This window comes from Globicephala melas, chromosome 19 (genome assembly GCF_963455315.2).
Source record: "Globicephala melas chromosome 19, mGloMel1.2, whole genome shotgun sequence".
Classification (NCBI taxonomy): Eukaryota; Metazoa; Chordata; class Mammalia; order Artiodactyla; family Delphinidae; genus Globicephala; species Globicephala melas.
The window spans coordinates 56,835,819-56,861,454 of record NC_083332.1 but is presented as its reverse complement, the minus strand read 5'-3'; the positions used below and the strand labels follow the sequence as shown (position 1 = coordinate 56,861,454).

General features: G+C 46.0%; 1 protein-coding gene across 1 annotated transcript in view; it reads right to left on the bottom strand.

Annotated features, from left to right (window-relative positions):
* CDH13 (cadherin 13) overlaps positions 1–25,270 on the bottom strand; it is a 1,033,853-nt gene extending 1,008,583 nt beyond the window's left edge. Inside the window, exon 1 of the mRNA XM_030863234.2 lies at positions 24,966–25,270. Coding sequence (XP_030719094.2) covers positions 24,966–25,010 — 45 coding nt within the window. The 5' untranslated portion in view covers positions 25,011–25,270. The remainder of the gene's footprint in view (positions 1–24,965) is intronic.
* Positions 25,271–25,636: the final 366 nt, after the last annotated feature.

The window sequence follows — 25,636 nt, the reverse complement described above, 5'->3', positions numbered from 1 at the left end:
CTTCAAACCAGATGAATGGCTTTCTGATGCCATATAATCAGAAAAGTGGATGAATAAAGAGCAGCCGATCCTTATTTAACCAAGCTCTCCTCATCTTGTCACGAATGAAAAGCACATGCACAATCCTAGCCCAGGTGAGAAAGAGAACCTGCTGGAAACTGCCAGAAGCCTATTATTTTCCTGTAACCTTTCAGAGCCTGGAGGTGTCACCAGTGACAGTCAGGAATGAAAAACAAATAATGCTTTTCCAAAGCACAAGACTCCAGGGAAATAGAGAGCCAACTCTACAATGTAATCCCTCCTCCCCAGAACCCGAGCCTTGCTCCATACAATGGTCTCCCTAGAAAGTGCTGTGACATTAGCATGTTCTGAGAGATTTGCTTTGATGACTGTGACTGGCAAGAAGAAGGCAGCCACAATAGGTTGGTCCAGCAAGTTGTGGCTTTCAAAGTGCAAATTGGAACTGATAGCCTCCAAGAAGATGAAAGGCCCCAAATTCCTTCTGATTGGACAGATCTGGTCCTTCCTAAACTCTCAGTCATGTCTGATCTTCCTTCCAGGCCAGGATCACATTTCTAGCAGCCTATTCAATTGTCAATACCAATGACCCATCCTAAATCCTAAGGTCCAAGGCAAGAATCACACTCTCACTGAACCTGCTGGGAAATCACATGGTGTTGTTTCTGCTATCGAAGGCACTGCCGTGGAGAGGTGGGGATAACAGGGAAAACCCGCAGGGCAGAATGGGAAGCCATAAGGCCCAAATCTACTCCCTACAACTACCTGAGTGGTTTTCTTCTGATGGCTTCCCCTCTCTGAGCCTCAGCCTTCTCATCTGTAAAGTGGGAAAGCAACACCCTCCTGATTGAGGATCGAAACAATGCACAATAAACTCTTTTCTCCAGTCTTAACAGAAGGAATTTAATGAATACACACCACCTCTCTCTCCCAATACAGTTGCAACAATAAAGAGTCAGGAGATCCAGATTCAAATCCTGATTCTGCCAATTATTTTCTGAAGAAGACAGGCCCCTGAGGCTCAGGTTCCTTAACTGCAAAACATCATCTGCAGCCTCCTGAGTGTTGAGTGGAGATCAAGGAAGAGGTTGTGTGTGAGCAAGCCCCGCAAAAGGTGAAGTCCTTAGCTACAAAATGAGAGGGATCACAGTAACTCCAACATTCAGAGACTTGAATCAGACACACTGTATGTAAATACTTAGCTGAGTGCCTGACACATAGATGATGCTCCATAAATGTTATTTTTTAACTTAAGTAATTAAATAATAATTATTATTAATTATGATGGTTGTTCTTAGCCTTACCACCGAAGCACAAATGATGATGGTTGTTCTTAGCCTTACCACCGAAGCAAATTAAAGTTCTGTCCTTGGAGAGACAGTGTCAAGCTAACAGTATCTCCCAGGAGCCCCACCTGCCAGCAGGGGAATGTGTCTAATGAGGGGGGTCTCTCTCCAACTCCCCCCTCCCCACAAAAACCATGCACCGGGTAGAGACCAGCAGCACCAGATAAGGCTCCTTAACACAGAAAGAGAAAACCCCATTCCAGCCTGGCAAAACACACCCCTCAATTTCACCTGTTTTTTCTGTTCACTTTTTTAACTTTTCGACTTAAACTGCTTGCTGCCCTGCCCCACTGGGCCTCCAACCAGCCTGAACTGGTTCTCTTGCAGACTCTACTATGCAGTGTGCAGATTGATTTTTACACTGTGCAAAATCAATCTTGGGTGTGCAATTTCTCTGGTGGCTCAGCCTCGGAGAGAATGCTTCCTCGGCAGGTTCCATGATCACAAAGGGCAGGAGTGAGCAGGCTGAGCTTGCTGGCAGCCAGCGCTAGAGAGGCAGAGGGATTTAGAAGGAGACTGACCAGAGAAAGGTGGTAAATTGAACCTCTTCATCCCAACAGCAGAACATTTGGGGTCTCAGTTAATCCTGAACCAAAATAGCCAGGGTAGGGGTTATACTCAGAAAGGCTAAGTGGCTGGGTTAATAAGGCTTTTAGGATTCCTCACGCCGAGTCTGCAGTACACAGACTTATCCAAGCATCAATTATAACAGCATAAAACTTTCCGGAATGGAGAAAGGGCGCTGAGTTCATGATGCTTCTGGGGTCTGATGGGTCTTCAGCCGCCCCCTCCGAATCTTCCTAGGGCTTCATTACTTTGCTCCCTCAGCTATTCTCCAGTGCCTTCAAAACTCCTTCCAACTTTGCCTTAATGAGCAGCCTCTGTTTATTAACTCTTTGGTCAAAAAGAAAAAAAAAAAAATGAAACCTAATACATCTCATTTCTTGCAAATTGCATAAGGTTAATTTTCAACTAATAAAGCTACGCATAGGGTGTTACACAAAATCTATTTTCTCCTGAAGGATGGGAGAGCTGACCACTTGTGTCCCCAACAGTGTGATGTTGGGTTTCCAGGTGTACGTTCTTGGGACACATTCAGTGACTGAGCCTCAGTTTCTTGATCTAAAGCTTGGGACTGTTTCCCAAGAAATGGCATTTATTGTGATGATTAAGACACCAAGATCCCTGGACTTCCCTGGCGGTCCAGTTGTTAAGACTCCGTGCTTCCACTGCAGGGGTCACGGGTTCAATCCCTGGTCCGGTAACTAAGATCCCACATGCCACACAGCATGGCTGGAAAAAAAAAAAAAAGACACCAAGACCCCTGCCCAGTTTGGATTTATATTGTACCAGGCACTGTGCTAAGCATGTTACGTGATTCAGTTCATCCTCCTAAGAAGCCCATGGGATGGAGTTATCACTATTCTCCCCATTTGACAGATAAGGAAACTGGGACAAAGGGAGTTATGTATGGGACTTGCTCAAGGTCACAGGGCAGTGGGAGCTGAGAGTCAAGCCCAGGCGGTCTGGTGCCCTCATTCTTAACCAGTAACTGCTTTTCCTTTTTCCTTTTCTCCTTCACTTGCCCTCTCCTTCCCTTTGCTCGCTTACGTCCCTCCTCCTTTCTAATGTTGCATCTACTCCTTAGACGTGTGCCTGTTTTTAAGCTTGTATGTGGTCTGACCAGTCATTTCATAGGGTCCCCCACAACTTCCTGGCCCCCCATGCAGCTAAGCTGACTTCCCGTTACTTGACTGCAGTGGCCTTTTCAAAGCAGAGAACCAGTGGCCACTCCTTCTTCCTGCAGAATCTAGCAATTTCCCCAGCCCTTCTTTCTTTACCTTCTAAGATATCTGCAAGTTCCTCCTTGAAATTCCCTCTTTCCTGCTTTGACACTATAGTACCCTATATTTCTTCCCCCTTACATGGTTACCAATCCATCCATCCACCCATCCACCCACCCATCCATCCATCCATCCATCCATCCATCCATCCATCCATCCACCCATCCATCCATCCATCCACCCATCCACCCACCCATCCATCCATCCATCCATCCATCCATCCATCCATCCATCCACCCATCCATCCATCCATCCATCCATCCATGCATCCATCCATCCATCCACCCACCCATCCACCCATCCATCCGTCCATCCATCCATCCATCCACCCATCCACCCACCCATCCATCCATCCATCCATCCATCCATCCATCCATCCACCCATCCATCCATCCATCCATCCATCCATGCATGCATCCATCCATCCACCCACCCATCCATCCATCCATCCATCCATCCATCTATCCGGTTCATTTAACAATTATCTGAGCTCAGATTCACTGTAAACTTGGACAAGTCATTTTACTTCTCTGATCTTCTATTACCTCACTTATAAAACAGAAATATTAAGAACATAACTTATAGGACTGTTGTTAGGTTTAACTGAGACAGCAGATGCAAGGAAACCTGGCTCAAAGAGGTGCTCAACACATATTTATTGTCTCATTGCTAATTTTCTCTCACTCAATCAACCTTAAAGTCTTGAGATCATTTCTGGCATTTTTTTTTCTTTCTTTCCCATCAGCCCATTCACCACCAAGCCTCTAAAACCAGTCCTTCCTTTTCCACACTTCTTTTGACCTTTATTAGCTCACAAGCTGGATTTCTTGCCTTGGGTTTTTCTGGACCCAATCCATCTTTCACACCACTCCCAGGTTAATTTTTCTGAAATATTATTTGCCATTATGTTATTCCCTTCTTCAAAACCACCACTGAATCTCCACGACTTATTTTTCTTCCATTTTTTCTTCTTTCACTTTTCAAGTTTATTATATTTTTCATTATAAATGTAATATATACATATCAACGGAGATTTGTAAACTAGAGGAGAAAAAAATCACTCAGAAACCCATCACATGAACAAAACTGCAGTTAGCATTTTGAAAAACATCCTTTCAGACTCCATCCCCCCTTTTTCATACACAGAGACTTTTTTTGCTTAGTAAGAATCCTACTCCACACATATTCTCCTATTCAGTATTCATTTCTCGCTTACATGATTTTTTCAGGTCATCATTGTCTTCATAACCTTCCTCTTTAATGCCCATTGAGTCATTTAACAAGTTTCCATCTGCTAGAAATTTAGCTTATTTGTCAAGCACTTAGGAGAGCCAAGCACATGGCAAACACTCGATAAATGTTGGCTATTGTTACTATTTGCAATTTGTGCTATCACATATAATGCAGAGAAATATTTCTGTACATTTTTTTCCGTATTTAGCTCTGTTTCTTTAACTTCTCAGATGTGGATTACTGGCCCAAATGGCTTTACTGCTTTTAGGCCTTGTGATACTGACTACTGCAGATGCTGATGGCTTCCCACTGCCAAGCCCATATCCCCTTCTGGCCTTTCGTTAGTGGACCCAACTTCCATTGCAAGAATCTACACCTCTTTATCAAGGACTTTCTCTGGGACCAGAGTCCATACTCAGCAGTCTGAGAGTGCTCAAAATCAATGGCACCTGGGGCAGTTCCAAAACAATGTCCACCCAAATTTGTGGCATAAAGACTGGAGCTCCCATGCCCCTCAGGTGGGATAACTCTGAGGTATTCCACACTGGCTCCCAAAGGTCCCCAGGTACCTGCAGTAGCAACTGGCTGAATAAAAGACCCTTTATGTGGCAGCCCTCCCTTCCTTGCTTTGTTTCCCCACCCCGCTAGAGTTTTCGCTGGCTCACCTTCCAAATGAAATTAACTGCACTCACATTCTCCTCTCAGAATCTGCTTTTGTTTTTTGGTTTTTTTTGCGATACGCGGGCCTCTCACTGTTGTGGCCTCTCCCGTTGCGGAGCACAGGCTCCGGACGCGCAGGCTCAGCGGCCATGGCTCACGGGCCCAGCCGCTTTGCGGCATGTGGGATCTTCCCGGACCGGGGCACGAACCCGTGTCCCCTGCATCGGCAGGCGGACTCTCAACCACTGCGCCACCAGGGAAGCCCTGCTTTTTTAAAAAAATTTACTTATTTTGGGCTGCATTGGGTCTTCGTTGCTACGTGTGGGCTTTTCTCTAGTTGCGGTGAGTGGAGGCTACTCTTCATTGCGGTGCGTGGGCTTCTCATTGCCATGGCTTCCCTCGTTGTGGAGCACGGGCTCTAGGCGCACGGGCTTCCGTAGTTGCGGCACGCGGGCTCAGTAGTTGTGCTCACAGGCTCTAGAGTGCAGGCTCAGTAGTTGCGGCGCACAGGCTTAGCTGCTCCGCGGCATGTGGGATCTTCCCGGACCAGGGATGGAACCTGTGTCCCCTGAATTGGCAGGGGGATTCTTAACCACTGCACCACCAGGGAAGCCCCAGAATCTGCTTTTGAGGGGACTCAGCCTGAGACTGTGACACTTACAGGCAAATGACTAACAACTATGCTAAATCCTATCCATTCATCTCCTCAAAGAACCAACTTCCATTTTACAAAGTCTCACTGCTTGTTAGACCAAGATTTTACAGGTTTGTCTTAAATTCCCATCCCAGTCATATCAGGTAGATATCACTGCCCTCATTTCATAGATCTGGCAATTGAGGCACAGAGAGGTTAAGCAACTTGTCCATGGCCACACAGCCCTGCAGTGACAGAGCTGGGATTCAAACTGTAATTCCACCTTCCCCCAGGGCCTGAGCTCTTAACCCACATAGTGTACTGCCAAGCACTGCCCTATAATGACAGTAGGATTCTTTGGCTAAAATAACACTGGTACTACTAATAGCTGTCATTCCTGTAGCACTGATCTAATTTCACATATTCACTGTCACCCAGAATAGCCTCCTCACTGCCCTCTGAACATGCTATGAGTATTTCTACCTCAAATTGGGACTAGGCTTCCCTCCAGCTCATAACACCCTCCCTTCCTTCTCTGGCTAAATTCTATTTCTCCTGTTATGGTCTGGATCACGTACCATTTTCTTCTTACTCTGTCCATGTCCACTACTGACACTCCTGACTCTCCCTCTGACTCGCTTTCCTCATATGTTGATGGGGACGATAGTAAGACCTACCTAAGAGGGTTGAAAAAAAGCATCTAGCACAGAGCATCCTTCATCAAAGGCAGGTAATGGATGGCATCTACGCAATACTGTCACTTTGACCTTCTATAACCTTTCCTCCCACCACTTTCTAGCCCTCAACCAACTTCCATTTCTTTGCCCCACGTTTCACAGACCATTTCTTTACTAGTAAATTAAATGTCATGTGCTTGAGGCATCAGAAAAAAATTATCCAAAGCTTGTAAACTAGACCAAAATGATTGATGGCAACCCTTTGAATATCATTCAGGGACAAAGGCCATGGGAAGATGTCTAGGAGCACGTTCTTAGCTCATCTCACTGCTTGCTCTTGATTGAGGCCTCTAGACTTAGAGAAGTCGCCAGTTACTTGTCGATTTTGTCCAAGTGGAGATGCAAATAATTTCTGTCTAACACAACAGATAATCCCAACAATTTAGGCATGTGGCACATTAACTAGTTCTTTTTCTAACCGAACATCTCTTCCTAATATTTCTTTGTTAAATTGCTCATAAATACCCTAGCTTATTAAACACCCTTTGAAACTATCATCAGATCTGACTGGTTTCCTCATAAACTAATGAATTAATGGTCATATTTACCTGAAAGTCATGGTTTTACCTTTTGAAAAATTATACACGTTTGGGGCTTGCTTCCAGTTATTTTTTCACAGACCCAAGTTTCGATTCTGACTTTCTAGTAATAATGAGATGGGGTAGAGATAAAAATTCCTGTGTGTGCTGGGGGAATATAAAGCTCTGCATTTAAACCAGGTTTTCTCACCTCACGCTACTGACAGTTGTGTCAGAGTAATTCTTTACGGTAGAAGGCTGTCCTGTGCACTGCAGAATACTGAACAACATCCCTGCCTTCTATCCACTGGATGCCAATAGTATCCTCTCCATCAGTTGTAACAACCAAACATGTCTCCAGACATCACCACGTGTTCTTTGGTGGGCACAACTGCCCCTGGCTGAGAACCACTGGTGTAGACTGAACTTCTCAAGTAAGAATCATGGGCAGGTATCAGAAGCATCAGCAAAGATTCACAAGGGCACACAAAGAATTATTCTGGGTGGGTTTCAAAACCCAATGGCTGTAGACCTAGCTGGCCTTGAGCTCTTCTCATAGACCCACAAGTGTCATTGTCTTTTTATTATTCTTCCCTCATGTCTCGAATCTCCTCAAGATTAGCATCTGCAGCATCTGTGTCTGTCTGGTTCACCTTAGAGGGCCTAGAATTTAGTAGGTACCAATAGCAACTAGTGTTTAATAGGTGTAATATATATATTTATGTAATATATTTAAATTTATATGTATTTATGTGGAGATATATATACATCATGTACATGTGTGTACATGTGTATATGTATACTTATGTTATATATGCATATATACATTCTGTGTATATGTGCTATGAATGTATATACATCTGTATATACATGTATATATGTATTATGTATTGTGTTATATATGTCTGTGTGTAGATATATATACATATATATGTATACATATAGATACACATACACACATTAGACACATACATATAAAATCAAAGGAGGTGTCTGCCAAATCAAATGAAGGGTAGTAGAATATACGACCCCAAAATATACCAGTTTGGCATACGGATTATTGTGAGCTAAAGGCAACTGAGAAGAAGTGGCTACAAGAAAAGCTTACTGCCGTCCAGCTATTTGCCTTAAAGCAGGACACAACTTTACAAAGGAGTCCTTCTTCCCCTCTCTACCTCGAAGGACAGAAGTTAATCACCGGAGACATCTTTGGATCCTTATCAATGGAGGAGGCAGACTTAAATCTGCATAACCTATCTTACTCTTGTTTACCCTGCTTTTCCTGGGTACCTCCCCATAACTAGCCTCCCACATACCGTTCTTTCTCTTTAGTTTAAGACAGTATTTAAACTGGAGTTCCAAGCCACCTCTGACAGTTACTCATTTTCCCCTGGGTATCTCCCATGCATACATGAGTTATATGTGTTAACAAATTGTTGTTTTTTCTCTTGTTAATCTGTCTTTTTCTTAAAGAGTCCCAGCTAAAAACCTAACATGGGTAGAGGTAAGGTTTTGCCTCCCCTACACAGACTGTCTCTCTGTCCTCACCCTACTCTTCTGGTCTGCCTGTGTGGATAGACCCAAAGGCATCCTGCAAACACAGCTCAGGGCCTCACGGAAGTAGATACCCAGGGCCATAATGGGACCAAGCAGAGCTTTTAGCTCCTACTGCTGTGTCTTGGTGATCTTCATTTTGTAATCTCTGCTTTCTTTGGGGAAGCCACTTTCCTGGCTTGGCTTTGTGTCTCCCTCCTTCACCCAGAAGAACACCAGGTAGTTCTCTCCCCACTAGCCCACTGGACCAGCAGCTTTGCAAACCTCAGAGAGCATCGAAATCCCCTGGGGGGCAGGCATGTGAAGACACAGATTGCTAGGTCCAGCCCCAGAAGCTCTGACTCAGTAGGTCCTGGGTAGAGAATTTGCATTTCTGAAAGCTCCCAGGTGTTGCTGACACTGCTGGTCCTATAGGTCAAGCCCCAAGTTCTGTGACCCCAGAGTCCACACAGCTTGTTTTCCCACCCAAGTCCTGTGAATCCCTATCTCATGACGTCCTCTATGTAGGAATACCCTTACCCCTGGGAGTTTGGGGACAGCGTTGGTAATGCAGCCTTGGGGAGCATCTCTTTGAAACTCAAATGCACGTTAAAGTCTCAAGGATGTTCAGTCATGAAAAACAAAACACAATCTGGTTCACTTCTCTGGGCAACTTCAGAGTTTCCCAAAATATTAGCACATGCAAACCTACGTTTTCCAGAACCCTTATTAACCACAAATGGAACAAGTACCTCTTCGCAATACACTTTGCAAAACAGTGCACTGGAGAAATGATGAGGGAGGGCTGAATCAGACACTCATGTGGCTTTGTATGATCCCCTCTTGTCACCGGGGAAGGCTTCAAGAATCACAGGGAGCCCAGCAGAATCCCTGTCACCTGGGAGCCGGCCGTGTGGGTGACCAGGTCTCAGCCAAAGCCCTTTCAATCCCCAGCTCCTATTCCAGTCCAAACTGTGGCTTTTCCTCTAGACTGGAGACCCAGGAAGGTATTTACAGTCTCTTAGCTGTGCCGTTATAAATCCTCGCTTCCCAGGACCACAAACAGGCATCCTGGGCTGGTCGGAGGCGAGCCCTGCTGCCCTCTCCTGTTGAACTGTGCATGACTAAGGGCTTTGTCACTCTGAATATTAAACATGAAAGAGAATTACAAATCAGCAACCCAAGGTTAAGGGCAGAGAGGAGTAACATACATGTTTAGGGAGCCTGGGAATCAAAGAAGGTCTTGGATAGGTGGCAGGTGCTGATGGGGGAGTGTGCTTGGGATGGAGAGCAGGTCGTTGATTTAGACTATGATGAGAGCCTTAGACCTCAGATTGCCTTCTCTTTACCAGCGCTGGAAATCTTTAACTGAACCAGCCAAGGGGTGCCAAACATTGTTAATTTGGGTAAATCCTTTCAGCAACTGGGTATCAACTGGAGTACGACAGCATGTCAGTTCAGTTCTTTCTCTCACCCTCTTTCACTCCTTCTCCCACTTTCTCTCCTCTCCCTACCTCTCTCCGTCTCCCTCTCTCCCACTTTTCCCTCTTTTCTCCTCCCTCTCTTCTCTCCCTCTCTCTTCCTGAGCCACGTACACTTATTACTTTTTAAAGTCAGCCACTCTAACACACCTCCTTCTCCTATAGTTTCTGGGTCTTACTCTCAGGACCCTACACCAGAGACAAGTGGGCCAGATGGGCATACTAACCAATAAGACAAAGATGGATCTTAATCTACTTTGGAAATCAGCAAAACAAAAGCAAGGAACCATTGCTTTATTTCTAATGGGCTAAAGCTACCTGCAACCCTGAATCACTATTGCTTTCAATTAGTAAAACGTGTGAAAACCAGTGTAGCAGTCAAAGGATGATTTGGGCCCCCTGGGTCGCTTGCCAGCCCCAAGTTTCTCAGTATCCTTCTGCCTCAGTTTTCTGATCTCTGAAATGGGGCAGACAATAGGGCTCTTTTAAGGAATAGTCAAGTTAGCATAAGTAAAATAAGCAGGATGCCATTAGCAAGTGGTGAGTGCCTGTGGGATAGGTTGTGTGTGCTCAGGGGCGGCACTTGCAGGAACCCAGAGGTTGGACTGCCCAAGGTCTGCTTGTTTTCCCGCTTAACGACAGCTTTATTGAGACATAATACACATACTATAAAGTTTACCCTGTTAAAATATGCAATTCTGTGGTCTTTAGTACACTCACAGAGTTGTGCAACCATCACCACTATCTAGTTCCAGAACATTTCCATCATCCCCAAAAGAAACCCCATACCCATTAACAGTCACTTCCCCCAGCCAGCCCTAGGCAACCACTAATCTACTTCTAGTCTATATGGATCTACCTATTCTGGGCAGTTCTCTCCATTTCATGGAGTCATACAACATGTGGCCTTTTGTGTCTGGGACTGCCCAAGTTTGAATCTCAGCCCCAGAGCTAAAACACTGCGTGACCTTTATCAAGTTCTCCTGGAATTTCTCCATCTGTAAAATGGAATTAAAATCATACTAGATACACTGCAGAGTCATTAGGAGGATTGAATATACTAACTAATATAACTAAAATACTCACACAGGGCCCAGCTCATAGTAAGCATTAAGATGTCAGCCTCCATTACGGCCACTACTACTAATATTACTAGTCTGCTGTTCCTCTGCCCCAAAGCATGCGACTGGTGGTGGGAACCCAAAGATGAATAGAGCACAAAGAACATAGCTCTTGCCCTCCCCCATGCACAGACTGGTGGGGATTACATGATTAGGAAACCAGTTTAAATGAACACAAAGTCTTATCATATACACATTCAACTAATGGAAATCTAGCTCTTCCACCAAAAATAGAAGGAAAAAGAACAATTTAAATACTGCAATTAAATGCTACAAAATTATATCTTGCATATATTCTTTATTATGCACTGTACATCACTGCATGCATTATACATTGTTACATATTGATTACAGTACAAGGTTGCATACACAGAACCAAACACACTGCAATTTAATGAGCAACTTAGAGATCTCAAGGTTAATGACGACTCTATGTTTGCCTGAAACCTTGACTTTATAATCTAACCCTTGAGTAAAACGTGACTCTATTATGTGTCGACAACAATAATTCACAATGATTCCAGATAAATGAAATCAGCCGACAAGCAGTTGGTGGAGTTGGGCGTTAGGCTGAAGTAGGTTCCAGCTGGTCAACGCCCGTTTGCGAAGCACCGCTTCTGCCCTCCACAAGTTCACAGTCTCATTTTGAAAATGAACCACATAAACATACTCATAAGAGGCTGGTGAGTGGCAGAACTGGGTTTAGGAAATAGATGGAAATAACCTCTCACCCTACCAGCAGAGAGGACAGGAAGATATGAGAAGGGCTGTGCTCTTCCCTGCCCCCATCCGTCCCTTTGCCTGCTTTGTCATTCTCTAGAGCACACAGCACCACCTGATAGACATCGTATCTGCCCATTCATTCATACAACCGGTATGGAAGCTCACTGTGGCAGGGACTTTGTGTACACTGTTCACTTCTGTATTCCCAGTGCCAAGAAGAGAGTGAGCACTTAGAAGGTTGTCAGTAAGATGTGTTGACGAACGAATGAATGAGGGTAATTATTTAGACAACCTCCACTTTTCTTCCATCTTCTGTTCCCAAAACACCCATAGTCTGTTCCTCCAATCTCAACTCGTTTATTCCTAAATTGTTCAAAAGTAGAGGGAAAGTATTCCTCAAAAATGAGGCCCTAAGGTAGCATTCCAGGGCTTTGGCATACTGGTACCATCTAGTGGGAAAGAGCATATTTGCAGGTGGGTGCTAAACTGAATTTGGAGGGTTTATAAAAACAACCACCACAACTGTTTCCTTTATCATTAACTCTACTGAGGAAGTTTCCAGTAACACATAATGGTGGCAACTGGAATCCCTTATATACTCATGTTCTACTCAGGGCGTACACTGCCCATCCAAGCACCTGTCATGCCTCTTCATTTTTCTGCTCAGAACTTTTCTAAAACCATGGTTGCCGCCAGGGTCACAAAGGCTCAGCAGGGAATCACTGGCACCACAGGCCACCCTTGACCAATGGAAGATGGGCATAGGTAGATGTATACTCCAGCCTCCTATCCTGCAGAGGGACCATTCTGAAGCGAGTTTTACACAGTTCTTCCAAGGGCGCCCAGCAGCAGTGAGCTTCCGTTGCCCATGACAATAACCAGCTCAAAGATACACTTTTTATTGGCTTTCCTTCTCTCTTGTTTTACAGTCCTCATGTCTGTGAACTGGAATCATCTCTCACATCAGCTCCCTGCGTACAAGCCTGTGCCTCCATCACCGTTGGGGAGAACTCAATCCAAGATACAGGGTTTAGCACCAATATACCTTTGGGTGGTGAGAAAGCCTTAAGAATTGTAGTCCAGATAATTAATATAAAAGCTAAATTATTATATCTTTTAGAGCTGGCCTAAGAATTACATTCCATAGTTGACTACCAGCATCTTTATCTGGATCTAAGTTAACGTAGAATCCCAGTGATATGTGGTCCTAAAGAAGTACCACAGGGCTTCCCTGGTGGCGCAGTGGTTGAGAGTCCGCCTGCCAATGCAGGGGACATGGGTTCGTGCCCCGGTCCGGGAAGATCCCACGTGCCGCGGAGCGGCTGGGCCCGTGAGCCATGGCCGCTGAGCCTGCGCGTCCGGAGCCTGTGCTCCGCAACGGGAGAGGACGCAACAGTGAGAGGCCCACATACCGCCAAAAAAAAAAAGAAGTACCACAGTTGTCATGAAGACAAGAGAACAAAGAAAAAGTTCTGGTCTCTATCCCTGGCCTCTGCCTTATTCCAACTTGACCAACTAGTGAGGTGGCTAATGGTTTAGATGAGGGATCAGCAAACTACAGCCTGAGGGCCAAATCCAGCTCTGCCTATTTTTGTAAATAAAGTTTTATTGGAACACAGCCCTGCCCATTTGTTTACATATTGTCTGTTGTTACTTTTATGCTACATTGATAGCATTGAGTAGTTGCAACAGAGACCATATATTTACTCGATAGCCCTTTACAGAAAAAGATTACCTACCTGTGGTTTAAGTCATTGGTTGCCATAGTTTTGGATTCCCAAAAGCAAAATTTTAAGAAAAACAAAAAATAGAGAATGGACAAAGGTTTGCCAATAACACTTTAACACTAAGGACAAAAATGTCCTCTATGTATTAACCAACTTCATTTCACAAATTCTAGGACATTTTAACCCTAAAAAGTAGAACGGTCATTGCATCAGAACAATGAACATTCCATCCCCAAAGAGAGTAGTGGATAAGCTCAGAACAACTGCCTATCCCATTTAAAAATTTTTTCAGAGCACTATCATTTTCCAAAATTATCATATTTACTTATTTTTGTTGTTTACTCTCTTTCTCCCTTATGAGAACATAGACTCCATGAGGGCAGGCAATCTTGTCTTTCTTAATCACTGCTGCTCACCCAGTGTCAAGCACCCTCCTTGAGATATGGTCATTGGTCGGTAAATATTTGTGAAATGAATGACTTAATCAAATGTGGAGTGAACAGATTGAGGCACAGATACATCCTGAGAGAGGCAGAAAGGCAAGGTCACTGTGTGGGTGGTGAGGACTGGGGCAAAGGGGGAGTGTGTGTATCTGCCAGCAGAGGGGCTCTGTGAATGCTCCCTGCTCTACCTCCAGGACATGAAACGGTGCCAGGCACATAACAGGCACGCAACAAATGTTCACTGAATTAGTGGCTACCCTGACTAAAGGTCCTTAAATTGAATTAAAAGGAAAAAAAGAAACCTCATCTAGTAAAACACAGCTAAACTTCAGGGTAGATTCAGTCCAATTGCAACTCACTGTAGATCTGAGTGTCTGGATATAGATACAGGCTGTGTATTTCTCATTTTCCTATAGATTGGGGAAAACAGTATTGTAGACAGTGGCACTCAGAAGACACTGGCTTGGACAATGGAGTTCCTTGGCATTCCCAGGGAGGGATGCCATCCAGCTTCAGGACTCAGCAGCAGGCAGGAAACTGCCAGAGAATTTACCTGCATGTTGGAAGCTGCAGAGGAGCCACACCCAAGCTGGGTCCTGGCCTCTGTGTGGCTGTTCTCACTGGGATGACTGTTCTTGCTGGGGGGACCATGTGGTGTGGGTAGCTTGTTTGTCCCTGGTCAAACACAAGGACTCAGCAATAAAGAATACAAAATAACCCTGAGCTAACCCAGTTCTAAAGGTTGTGACCAGTAACCCAGAGAGGAGGTCTAGGTCCCACGCCTACTTTTAGAGACCAGGAATTCAAAAATGAGGTCATTGCAGGCAGCTATTTTGACTCCAAGAGAGCCAGAGAACAAAATAGTCAAGGAAGAGAATTCTTACATCATTTGAGGGGACAAGGAAGCAATTTTTTATATACCAGGGAAATATGGAGGAAAAATCACATGCCCAGAAATCAGAAATGCATGGGTTCAAACCCTGATCCCAGTTCTTAGTGGCTGTGTAGCCTTAGGCAGATGACTCAACCGCTCTGAACTTCTTTTCATCATAGATAAAAATGGAGACAAGAATAGTTGTCCCTCATATATACACTACCAAACGTAAAATAGATAGCTAGTGGGAAGCAGCCGCATAGCACAGGGAGATCAGCTCAGTGCTTTGTGACCACCTAGAGGGCTGGGATAGGGAGGGTGGGAGGGAGGGAGACGCAAGAGGGAAGAGATATGGGAACATACGTATATGTATAACTGATTCACTTTGTTATAAAGCAGAAACTAACACACCATTGTAAAGCAATTATACTCCAATAAAGATGTATTGGAAAAAAGAATAAAAAGAATAGTTGTCCCTGAGGGTTGCAATGAGAACTTGAGATAATATATGCAACTGGCACTTAGCAGTAAATTATACAGTAAGTTTACTACAGTAATTTTGATTTATTTTAAATAATAATAATAATCATAAGTGCTCATGGTGTTGGCAAGCATACCCACGTACATACTGCCCTGATAAAGCCTCCTGGGAACAGCTGCTGGGAAGATACATCTAGAAGATACGATCCCAACAGATCAAAAAATTTTATGAAGCATAAAATCTCCAGGAGAATGATCACTAGGGAGCTACCAATATGAGAATTGGCAAATCCTTCTCTGGGGAGCAAACTTTATTTTTTTAATGTCCGTACAATTTTAAGGACACAAGTATTTTTCCCTTCTAAGTTAGTCAGATGCGCAAGTCCAGGGCCCCATGGTTCCTTCAAGCCATAAACTGCTTTGCAGCATGGAGTATAAAAGTTAATGTAACCAGTATTCTTTAAGCTCCTAGCATTGGCAATCACGTGATGAAGCCATAAGCATACACTTATTGAATACTCACCTGCTAGGCAGGTGTAGAGAGGTGTAGCCTCTCCTTTTGTTTAGACACAGGAGGAAACAGAAGAAGAGGGGAAAAAGGTAACTTATCAGAGGTCACACAGCATGCAGAAGGCTGGGTCAGAATTCAAATTCACTTCTCAAAGTCTCAGAAGTCTCCTTGATCCTCATAACCTAAGACCCTAGCTCCTCTGGGTCCCAGGAGACCAGAGGCCCTGATTCACCTCCAGCACTTCCCCTATTGAGGACCAGGACTGTGCTGTACTCATCTCCGGATCCCCAAATTAGCAGAATGCTTGGCACTTGCTAGGTATCAAAAATTGTGGGAAGAAGAAAATATGGGAGGAACAGAGGGAGGGTAGGAGGAAAGATGGAAGGAAAGGAGAGAGAGCACAGCAGCCTCACCCCTTCAATACTATCTTAGCCCCTATTGTTTCCTATTGTAATAATTACCACATGTGTATATTTCAGCTATTTACTTTCTTGTTCCTTACTGGCTGCCCTCAGTAGACCACAAGACCATGAGAACAGTTTCCATGTCCATGTCCATCTTGTTTACCTATGAACTCCCCAAATGCTTCAGTAAATACTTAGCAAGTGGACAACTGTACATCCCTCACCTTCTGAGGATAACATACCTGTGCTGCTTTTTTTTTTAGAGAGAGAAAGCAGTTGTTCAACATTTAGCAGCATACCACGGCCTGGCACCCAGCTGAAGAAGATTACTATACCTAGAAACATAAACATCACCAAGGCTATATCTAGGATGCTGAAATGAAGGTTTGTTAGCATTCGCAAAGTGACTGCTGAAAATAGTAGATCATTATTTGCTTCATGTAAGAAATATTTCTAGTGCTGCTGATTGAATGTTCAAGAAACAATTAAAGGGCTTAGCAATGTTTCTCTCAAATATCTTTTGCATGAAAAGCCTCAGAGATTGGTTAATTATAAAGGCTACACATCAGTCACTCTAGTCAAGGGTATTGCCAGGCCCACGGTGCCCATCCCAGATGCAAGCATGGATTGGTCTGCAGACATTAGCATAACTGGGGCCCTGGATGCCTCTCGTGAGGAGCATTGCTGCAGCCTGGCTAACACCCCCATGGGAATAGCCCTCAGGCCCTGTTTATGATGGTTCCTTGTTTGGGCAAGTGGCTTCAGCTTTCCGCCAATTGGAAGAGCCAGAACTCAAGCTTGCATCTTAACACCTCCCTAGCCCTGGTTCTGCCATCTCAAACCCAGCCTTGCCAAATTCTCCCCTAAATGTCTCTTGGATGCTCTGAGTAGGGTGTGTCTACTTCTCTCATCTGCACTGTCACTCCCTAGTCTAGAGCGACAAGAGTCCCTGCTCTTCCTATGATCTCAAGCCTAGACTGGCTTCTCCCTTCCATTCATATCCAGCTCCATCCACTAACTACACTGCAGCCAAATTACCTTTTCAAAATAGAAATCTGGCCTTGTCACAGTATACGCTCCCCGTGTTGCTTTCAATAACTGCCCACTGCTCCAGGACAAACACCAAAATCCTTGAGAGGCTGACATGGTGCCAGCGGCTCTGGCAGCCCCGGCTGCTCCTCACACCACTCTCTGGGTTGTGTGCTGTTTCCTCCTGCACAGGCTTCCCCCAGGCCGGGCCTTCTGCCTGGAATGCTCCCCCCATCACCACACCCTAGTGTTCCTTTGTCCATAGGCCTCACTGCTCCTCCAGACTGTGGCCCAAGCAGCAGGCTATCAGGGAAGCCTCCCAGACCCTTCATCTGGATCTGATGCCTTTCTTATATTCATTCATTCATTCATCCATTCATTCATTCATGTTTACTGAGGGCCTACTACATGCCAGGCTGTGTTCTAGACCCAGGGACTACAAAACTGATTCAATCAGACAACAACACGTGCTGTAACGGAGGTATATTTTAGTAGAGGAGAAAGAAAAGGCACAGACAAGCAAAACATATAGAATGACATGATCTCACACAACTGTATTTCCTTCCATCTAGCAGTTGTCTCTGTTTTGAATTATTTATTAATTGACATTGATCTCTCCTGCCAGGGGAATCTCTTGGGGTCTGAGCCCCAAGAGAACAGAGACTGAATCAGCCTTACTAGCAGCTGTACCTTGAGCACACAGTAGGTCCCACATGGATATAACAGGAATTTACTGAATCCATTTGGTCCCAGGTGAATCTCCCTGAAGTCAAGTTGCTTGAGTGCTTGGGGCATAGAAGGGACAATTCCTAATACAAACCCCTAATGTCTCTCTGCACTTTGACAAGGCTCTCTGCAGTCTCTCTGGCTGTAATTTTGAGCCAGAGCAGGAGTCAGCAAATTTTTCTGTAAAGGCCCAAATAGTAAATATTTTAGTCTTTGTGGGCCATATGGTATCAACTCTGTTGTTATAGCACAAGCACAGCCACAGACAATTATATAAATGAATGGGCATGGCTATGTTCCAATAAAACTATTTATAAAAACAGGCTGCAGGCAGGAATTGGCCTACAGGCCATAGTTTGCAACCCCTGAGTTAGATGATCCCGGATGCCCCACAGCTTACAGCAGTTGAAGGCGGGGTCTGTGTGGCCTGAGTCAGCCATGGGTTCTGCTGGCAGGGTCCAGCAACTCCCCGCAGACCCCACATTGTTTGACAGGGAGATTATCCCAATAGCTTGAGCTTCAGGCATTTGCAGTCACCATCTCCTGCAGCTCATGGAAAAGCAGTTCCCTGCCACCCTGGAGGAAAGAGATTTGGCCTAGAGGCCGCATAAGGCAGGAATGAGGCTGCCACGTTCCTTGCAGGGTCCCCAGGCTCCTCCAGAGGCTGAGCTCACTTCCTGGTCCTGCCCAGGCATGTGGCAGGGATGCTCTCGACTGAGCAGCTGCTGCCCTCCACCCCAGCCCAGCCTGCGCTCAGCTGGGAGACACAGGGGCTTTGTGCTTCTGTAGCAGATTGGGTGACACTCACTGGGGCCTTTGAAATGAGACATGACATGTTAAAACGTGCCTATTGCTAAGGCTAATTTTCAGGAATTTGACTTCTGCTGGCAACTGACAGAAGAAAAACAATCACTTTTTTTGGTGATTGTATGTAGTTATATTTACACTGATCTTTGGGGTCTGTAGCTACTGAAAACAATAGTTATCTGAGGCTTACCTGCTGGTATGGGATGAGTGGACGGATTAGTCTAGTATTTATGGAGCCAGAGGACATTAATTGTAGCATTAGCACTGCGTGTAGACTGTGGTGGGTGTTATCTGCTAAAAACAGTTACAAAAACATCACACAAACTGCAGTTGGCACTAGAGGTGACAACGTCCTGTGTATAAAAGCACTCTAGACAACAAAGCTACAAAGCTGACATTACCCTGAAGTTATAAATGCTCTGAGTGTTAGCTCAGTTCTCCCAGAGTCCCCTGCAGGACTAAGGACCGTAAGGTGCTGTGACGTTCTGATGATACACATACTGTGGGTGAGCAACACTGCTGGAATGGCAGTGCCCAGGGTGTCACTGTACTCCAAGCGCAGGGATGCCCTTGCTGTAATACTTCGTACAGTGCACTAGAGCCTACATATTATCCAGTGGTCCCAGAGCCCCTTGGCTGCTGACGCATAACAATGTTTAAAGTGTACCAACACTCTGGTACCAGCACTCAGACTGACTCAAAACTGCAGTGTGTCACTTCTCTGGGTGTAACTGTTCCACATGAAACAATGACCTGGGTGTTGTGTTGCTCTGGGTAGCCCTAGTCACCCAATGGCATTGATGGTAATAATGTTCTCAGGGAGGAGGTGCAGTCCCCTTGGTCACGTTCTTCCAAAGTTCACATCCATGTAGTTCAATCAGAGCAATCAAAAAGGGGCTAGTCCCTTCCTTTTCAAATAGCCTATCACTGAAAAACTGACTACATCAACTTGATCAAGGCTCAAAATTTGCAAAACCAGAAGTTCCCAATGGAAATGCCTACAAGGGCAAGTAGGTAAAATAAATGAGTACAATGGGCTGGGTGGACAGCAGAGAGTGGAGGGGATTGTGGCAAACTACAGAGGCATGTCCTAAAGGGGGCAGTAGTGACTCAGCTCCAGGGAAGAGTGGCCTTGTAGGAATGTGGCTCTAGGGCTGCCTGACCTTCTGACGTTTTAAGAAAGGCAAGAAACCTGTTTTGTTTTGGTTTTTAATGTACAATATCCTACTTTTCAAAACATTTGGGCCAAACAAGAGACATCCATGAGCTACATTTGGCCTGTGGCTTCTACTTTGCAACTTCTCCCTGGAATCTAGAGTTGCAGAATTGGGATGAATGGGCTTCAGCACCACCAAGTAGATATCTCGAGGTTCAACCTGCTGTGCCAAAGGGTGACCCATTCATCTCCATGAGCCTTGGCTCAGACTGCATTTCAAGTTTGAAATGTCATTTCTTCTCCTCCCTAGCCTACCCTCAGAAGCTTCTCTCAATAGAGAAAGAAATCACTTTCCACCCTAACTCTAGAATAAAGCCACTACTTCATATCTGGTGAAGGTGCAGGGGGTCCTACAGTCCAGCCAGTCATCATTTATATAGTCTGTTCAGATAGAGGGAGCCAGGCCTGGGGTCCCCAGGTGGCTGCAGAGGAGATAAGCTGCTGGGAATTGTATGGGCAGCATCCTTCAGGAGGGTCAGATTCTCCCAGGCGTGTGGGTACCTTGCCCACAGCTAAGTGGAAACGATGTCAAACCAGTGGTCACTCGATTGATTCTATCCAACTGATTATTGTAATTGGATGACAGACTGATATTTCCCTCTCCTTTTCAACTGGTGTTGCAGGGTGAGGGCATCTGGCTAATGATTCGCTTTTCTGGGTAGTGACCTAATGGGGAAGATTATCTCCTTTCACAGGCAGAACTGTGCCTGCTGTTTGGCTGCCTAAAGAGTAAAACCAGGTCCAACCGAAGTCAAATGCCAGGAAAGAACTTCCTCACATATCATACTGCATTGTCTACCTTTGAAATGTTCCCTGCTCTAATACTCAGAGGGGATACATAGTTGAAGAATAAAATAGAACTGAAGCAACTACAATAGGGAAAAAAAGGAGGAAAGATACTCAGTGCGAAATGACAGGACTTCTCTTTAGGGGAGCTTGTAGAAAATAACTGAAAATAAGGAGAATGGAGCTTCTACACTGAAGTTCTTTAAAATATGAGCTGTAGATTTAGAATTTTGTAATGCTGTGGATGGAGCCCTCTTCTGGAGAAAATTTTCAACAGGTATTAAAACAAGATCAAAACACACAGAGATGAACACACAGACAAATATGTAATACTGTTGGCTACTGTCATTCAGATGTGAATTGAATCCATAGTCTGGCCTTTTCCTTAGCTTCCACCAGATAGAAATGAACTGGACTCCCCAAGCAACTATCTTTTTGGAAGGAGGTAAAGAAAGAAAGAAAGATATTTTCAAGAACCCAGCTGTATTTTTACCTCAACAGGGAACTTCAGATTGAGACTCAACATAAACATCCAAATGCTGGTACTTTTAGATAATGCAGTTATTGTGGACATTGGTTTGTTGGGCAATGGCACTGTAACACATAGAGGATATTTCTAGAAAAAACATAGATTTTATTTAATGGAAAGCCCAAAGGCTAAAGACAGAAAAGAAGGGACGGAGGCAGAGCAGGAGATATTAGCTAAGATGACTGTTGGGACTTTTAGTATAGACTGTGGTATTACATAGATTCCAGATCACATATTCAGCCTTACAGTTTATTAAATCTCCTTGGGGACTTGCTAAAAAAGTTGTTCAGACGTATGAACGCTACCACTTTGCAATTCCTTTCACCACTTACATCTCTGTTTCCCCAGTGCTTTTGAAATCTTATAGGCTGTCACATATTGAACCCATCTCAGAGCAAGAGATGCCCTCTGCAATTCTCACAGTCTTTCCTCCCCATCAAAAGGGTTCTGCAAATAAACACTGCCCTTAAAATACAATATATGAAGTTGCAGGGGCACTAGAAGACACTGATTCTCATTTAAAATCCTGAAAATCAAGATTCTGACTCCAATAAAAACCTCCCCATTTTAAATCAACATCTCAGAATTCCGTGGAAACATTTTTAGTCACTCCCAAGTGACTGCTCTCCAAACCTGAACCACTCCCTAAAATCCTAATTCTTAGGGGATTACTCATTGGTTGTTAGAACTTTTGCCTAGATGTGATACCCTAATTGGGCTGGGGGTGGGGGAATCATATTTACAGTGGAATTTCTAGCTCATGTCCTCTCCTGATTTGTTTCACATTCATTATTTATCATAGCCAAATTCCAGAGGCCACTTCTGGAAAGGCCTTACCTAAAATGCCCCAGGGGAGAAGAGAGGTGACCACTCAGCTTTGCCAGCTTCCAGCCATTGTTGCTTAGAGTTCCTCTTCCCCCTTCCAAAATGCCTAAAACAGCAACCTAGCCAATCAACTTAGAGATTGATGGCTTCCAAAGCCAGACCCGGAGTATTACAACTGTGGTAGAAAAACACACACAGACTTGCCTGAACACCACTAAGGCCGAGTGACTAATTTGCTTTATTACATTGTTTTTCCCCTTTCCTCTGTTTTCCCTCTGCCTCAGGAAAGTTTTGTTTTTGCTCGTTGACTCAAAGGCTCCAAGACTCTCCCCTCCTTTTGCTATGGCACACAGAGCTCTGCGCTTGAACCTCTTGCCAGTTAACTGATTTGCACCCAAATGATTTCCCTGCAAGGTGCTATTGCTAGCAGGATATCAATTGCTGTCCTAATGTGGACATTTGCTCTGATTATGAATTACAATCTAAGAGAGAAATAAGCCTCTTAGGGCGGGCAATTAAATTCTTCGTAAAACCTCTGCTCCCCCATCCCAAAGAAACTGAGAGAGCTGACAGCCTTCAGAAGCCACCTGTGTCAGTCAGGCCCTGGAAGAGGAGACACACCAATTGCTTTGCAAAAGGCATTATGTAAGCCCCTAGTGCATAGGAATTGCTGGGTGCTGTCATGTGGTCTGATTTGCTCGAAGGAAGACAAAACTTCGGCCAAACCCTGGAATCCACACTGAGGTCAAAACATGCCCATGGAAAAAGGACTGTACAGTCCTGGGTAATGCAGTGGTAAGTGCTCCCAGACACCTCAAGCTCCCAGAGTGCTAGGCCTTGTGCTAAATGCATTACCTAGGACATGCTGTTGAATGCAATCCAATCTGCCTAGCAATCCTAAGAAGGTGATAAAATTACTTCACCACAGAGAATCTGGAAGCTCAGAGAGGTTAAGCAAGTTGCCCAGGTGGTACCACTAGCATATGGCAGAGAGGATCTGTCTGAATCAGAGGCATGCTCTGAACCACCCTGCTAAATTGGGATCTATATATCTATATATAGATATATAGATATATATATACACATACACACACATACACACACACACTACCTCAGGGATAGAGTTCACAAAGTCTAGAAAACTGGCTCACAGACAGGCATAGGATTTGTGGCAGAACTTAAAGCTACAGGGACCCCAAGAGAATCAGCCCAAAGCCCTAGTAGAAGAAGAGTATGACTGGGCAGTGATGAATGGGGGCTGTGTATCCAGGGAAGAAAGAAGGCATGAGTTGGGAAGGGGCTCAGCAGCCAGGCACCCTACTCTGCCCCCAAGCACTATCACCCACCCTCACACCCAACTTTGAGTCATTACCATGGTTACTGCTTCCTGGGACACTGACCCATTTCCAAAGTCTAACCCCAACATTGATGCATCAGTGGTCTCCCCTTAGAAGGCTGCATTGCATCTCTGCATCCCAGCCAGCCCCTGCCTGGGACTCTAGCTGCCTCACCCTCCCTCTCACCCCACTCACACACTCATACATGTGCCTCTTCCCCTGGCATCCAGGAGTCCTGGCCAGGAACTCAACACCCATTTCCAGCACCCCAAGGCACTCCCTGTCTCCTTCCCTCCTCTCTGCCTGGCCCTGCCTTGATCTCACCCACCCACTTGTAGCCTGCTAGCTCATGCCAAGTCCCATAGGCTGCCGGGAAGGCCAGGGGGGACTGGATAACAGGGCTCTCGGAAAACAGGCCCCCGAGCAGGGCTGAGACTGCCGCCGGCCGGCACCTCCAGTCTGGCCTCCTGAGAGTACTGCTTTCCTGCCCACAAACTTCCTAAGATCTCCGAGATGCAGAGATGGTTGCTTATGGACCATGTCTCCATCGCCCCCTCTCCAGGGTCGCCGGCCCTTCCCTCTCGCCTCAGCGCTCTGAGGGTTAACAGGCAGCTGCAGCCTGGTGGGCAAGGCTTGAACTTTTCTCCGCGCTCTGCGTCCCCCCAGGAACACAGCAGAAGCGGCATTAAGGGCTCAGGGCCGGAGCTCCAGTGGGCCAGACAAAGGGGGCGCGGGGGCGGGGGCGGGGGCCGGGGGCGGGTGGGCCTGGGGCCTGGGCGAGGGGACGCGCTCAGGCCCTTCCGGGCCCGAGGTCAGGGAGGGAAGGGACCCCGATGCGGGCGCGGCCGGCGCCTTTGAGCGACAGCGGCAGCCGGGCTGCGGCGTTCGGCTGGCCCGAGGCGCCTTCCAGCGCGCCGCCGGGCTGGGCGAGGGGACCCGGGCGCCCCGGGAAGTCGGCGATGCCAGGCCGGCCTCTCCAGCCCGGCAGCCCGCAATCCGGACCCGAGCTGCGCTTCCCCGATCGGCGCTGGGTTGGGGGAAACCACGACTCCTTGGAGTCGCTTCCAGCTGAGTCTCCGATGCGCGAGCCTCCGGAGGAGGCTAATCAAAGTTACCCCACTTGATGTAGGCGAGAATGTCGCCCCTGCTTGCAAAAAAAAAAAAAAAAAAAAAAAAAGACTCGGAGCTCTCTCCACATCTCCCGAACGTATACAAACACAACCCAGAGTGGGAAACCAGGCCCACCCCCTTGCCCCCCAGGATCTCAGGGGCTGGGAATGACCTCCCTTCTGAGCCCCGAGCTGTCTTCGCCGCCGCGCCCGGAGTTCCCCGACCCCCCGAAAACCCCCTCGCCCAGCCCGCGCCTGGCAATCGGAAGGCAGAAACGGGGCGCAGGGTGCGCCCAGCAGCCTCTCTTCCCTACCTGGGACAGGAGAACGCACAGGACGAGCGGAGTTGTCGGCTGCATTTTGCCCAACTAGAAGCGCCTGGCGGCGTTTTCATTCATGCACGCGGCTGCACTGAGCATATTTTCCGTGGGAGCCAGGCTTTGAGGAGAGGCTCTGCCTCGCCAGCCAGCCAACTTCCCAAATAGATCAGCGGCAGCATCACGAAAGCATTGGGTAGAGGCTGATGACCAGGACCAATGGCTTTACAAGACGGATTCCTTCATAGAGCTCCCTCGTTTCTGCATGGCAGATACGGGGCGAGCACCTCGCGCAGAGCGAGCCCCTCGGAGGAGGCCGCCCGTTCGCTTTTTTGGACTGTTGGGGCCCAGCCCCACAAATCACGCTGGGCAACGCCAGCTGATGCCACTTTCCCAAAGAATGGTATTCCACCGGGTACTGGCGGCCACTTCCAGCCCAGTGCAAAAGATTCTCTTTATTAAAATGTTAATAAGATCCACTTTATTTCCAATAAATCAAATAAAATGACCCCAGCCGTTCCAGCTCTTTCTATGCCAGGAAAGACTTGGCGGTGGATTTTTTTTTTCTTTTTCTTTCTTATGTTTTTTTTCAGTGTGGCCCAAATCATGATGGTGTTTGGTGTTTCCCTGCCATCTCACAAATCACAAAGACAACAGATCAATTCTAG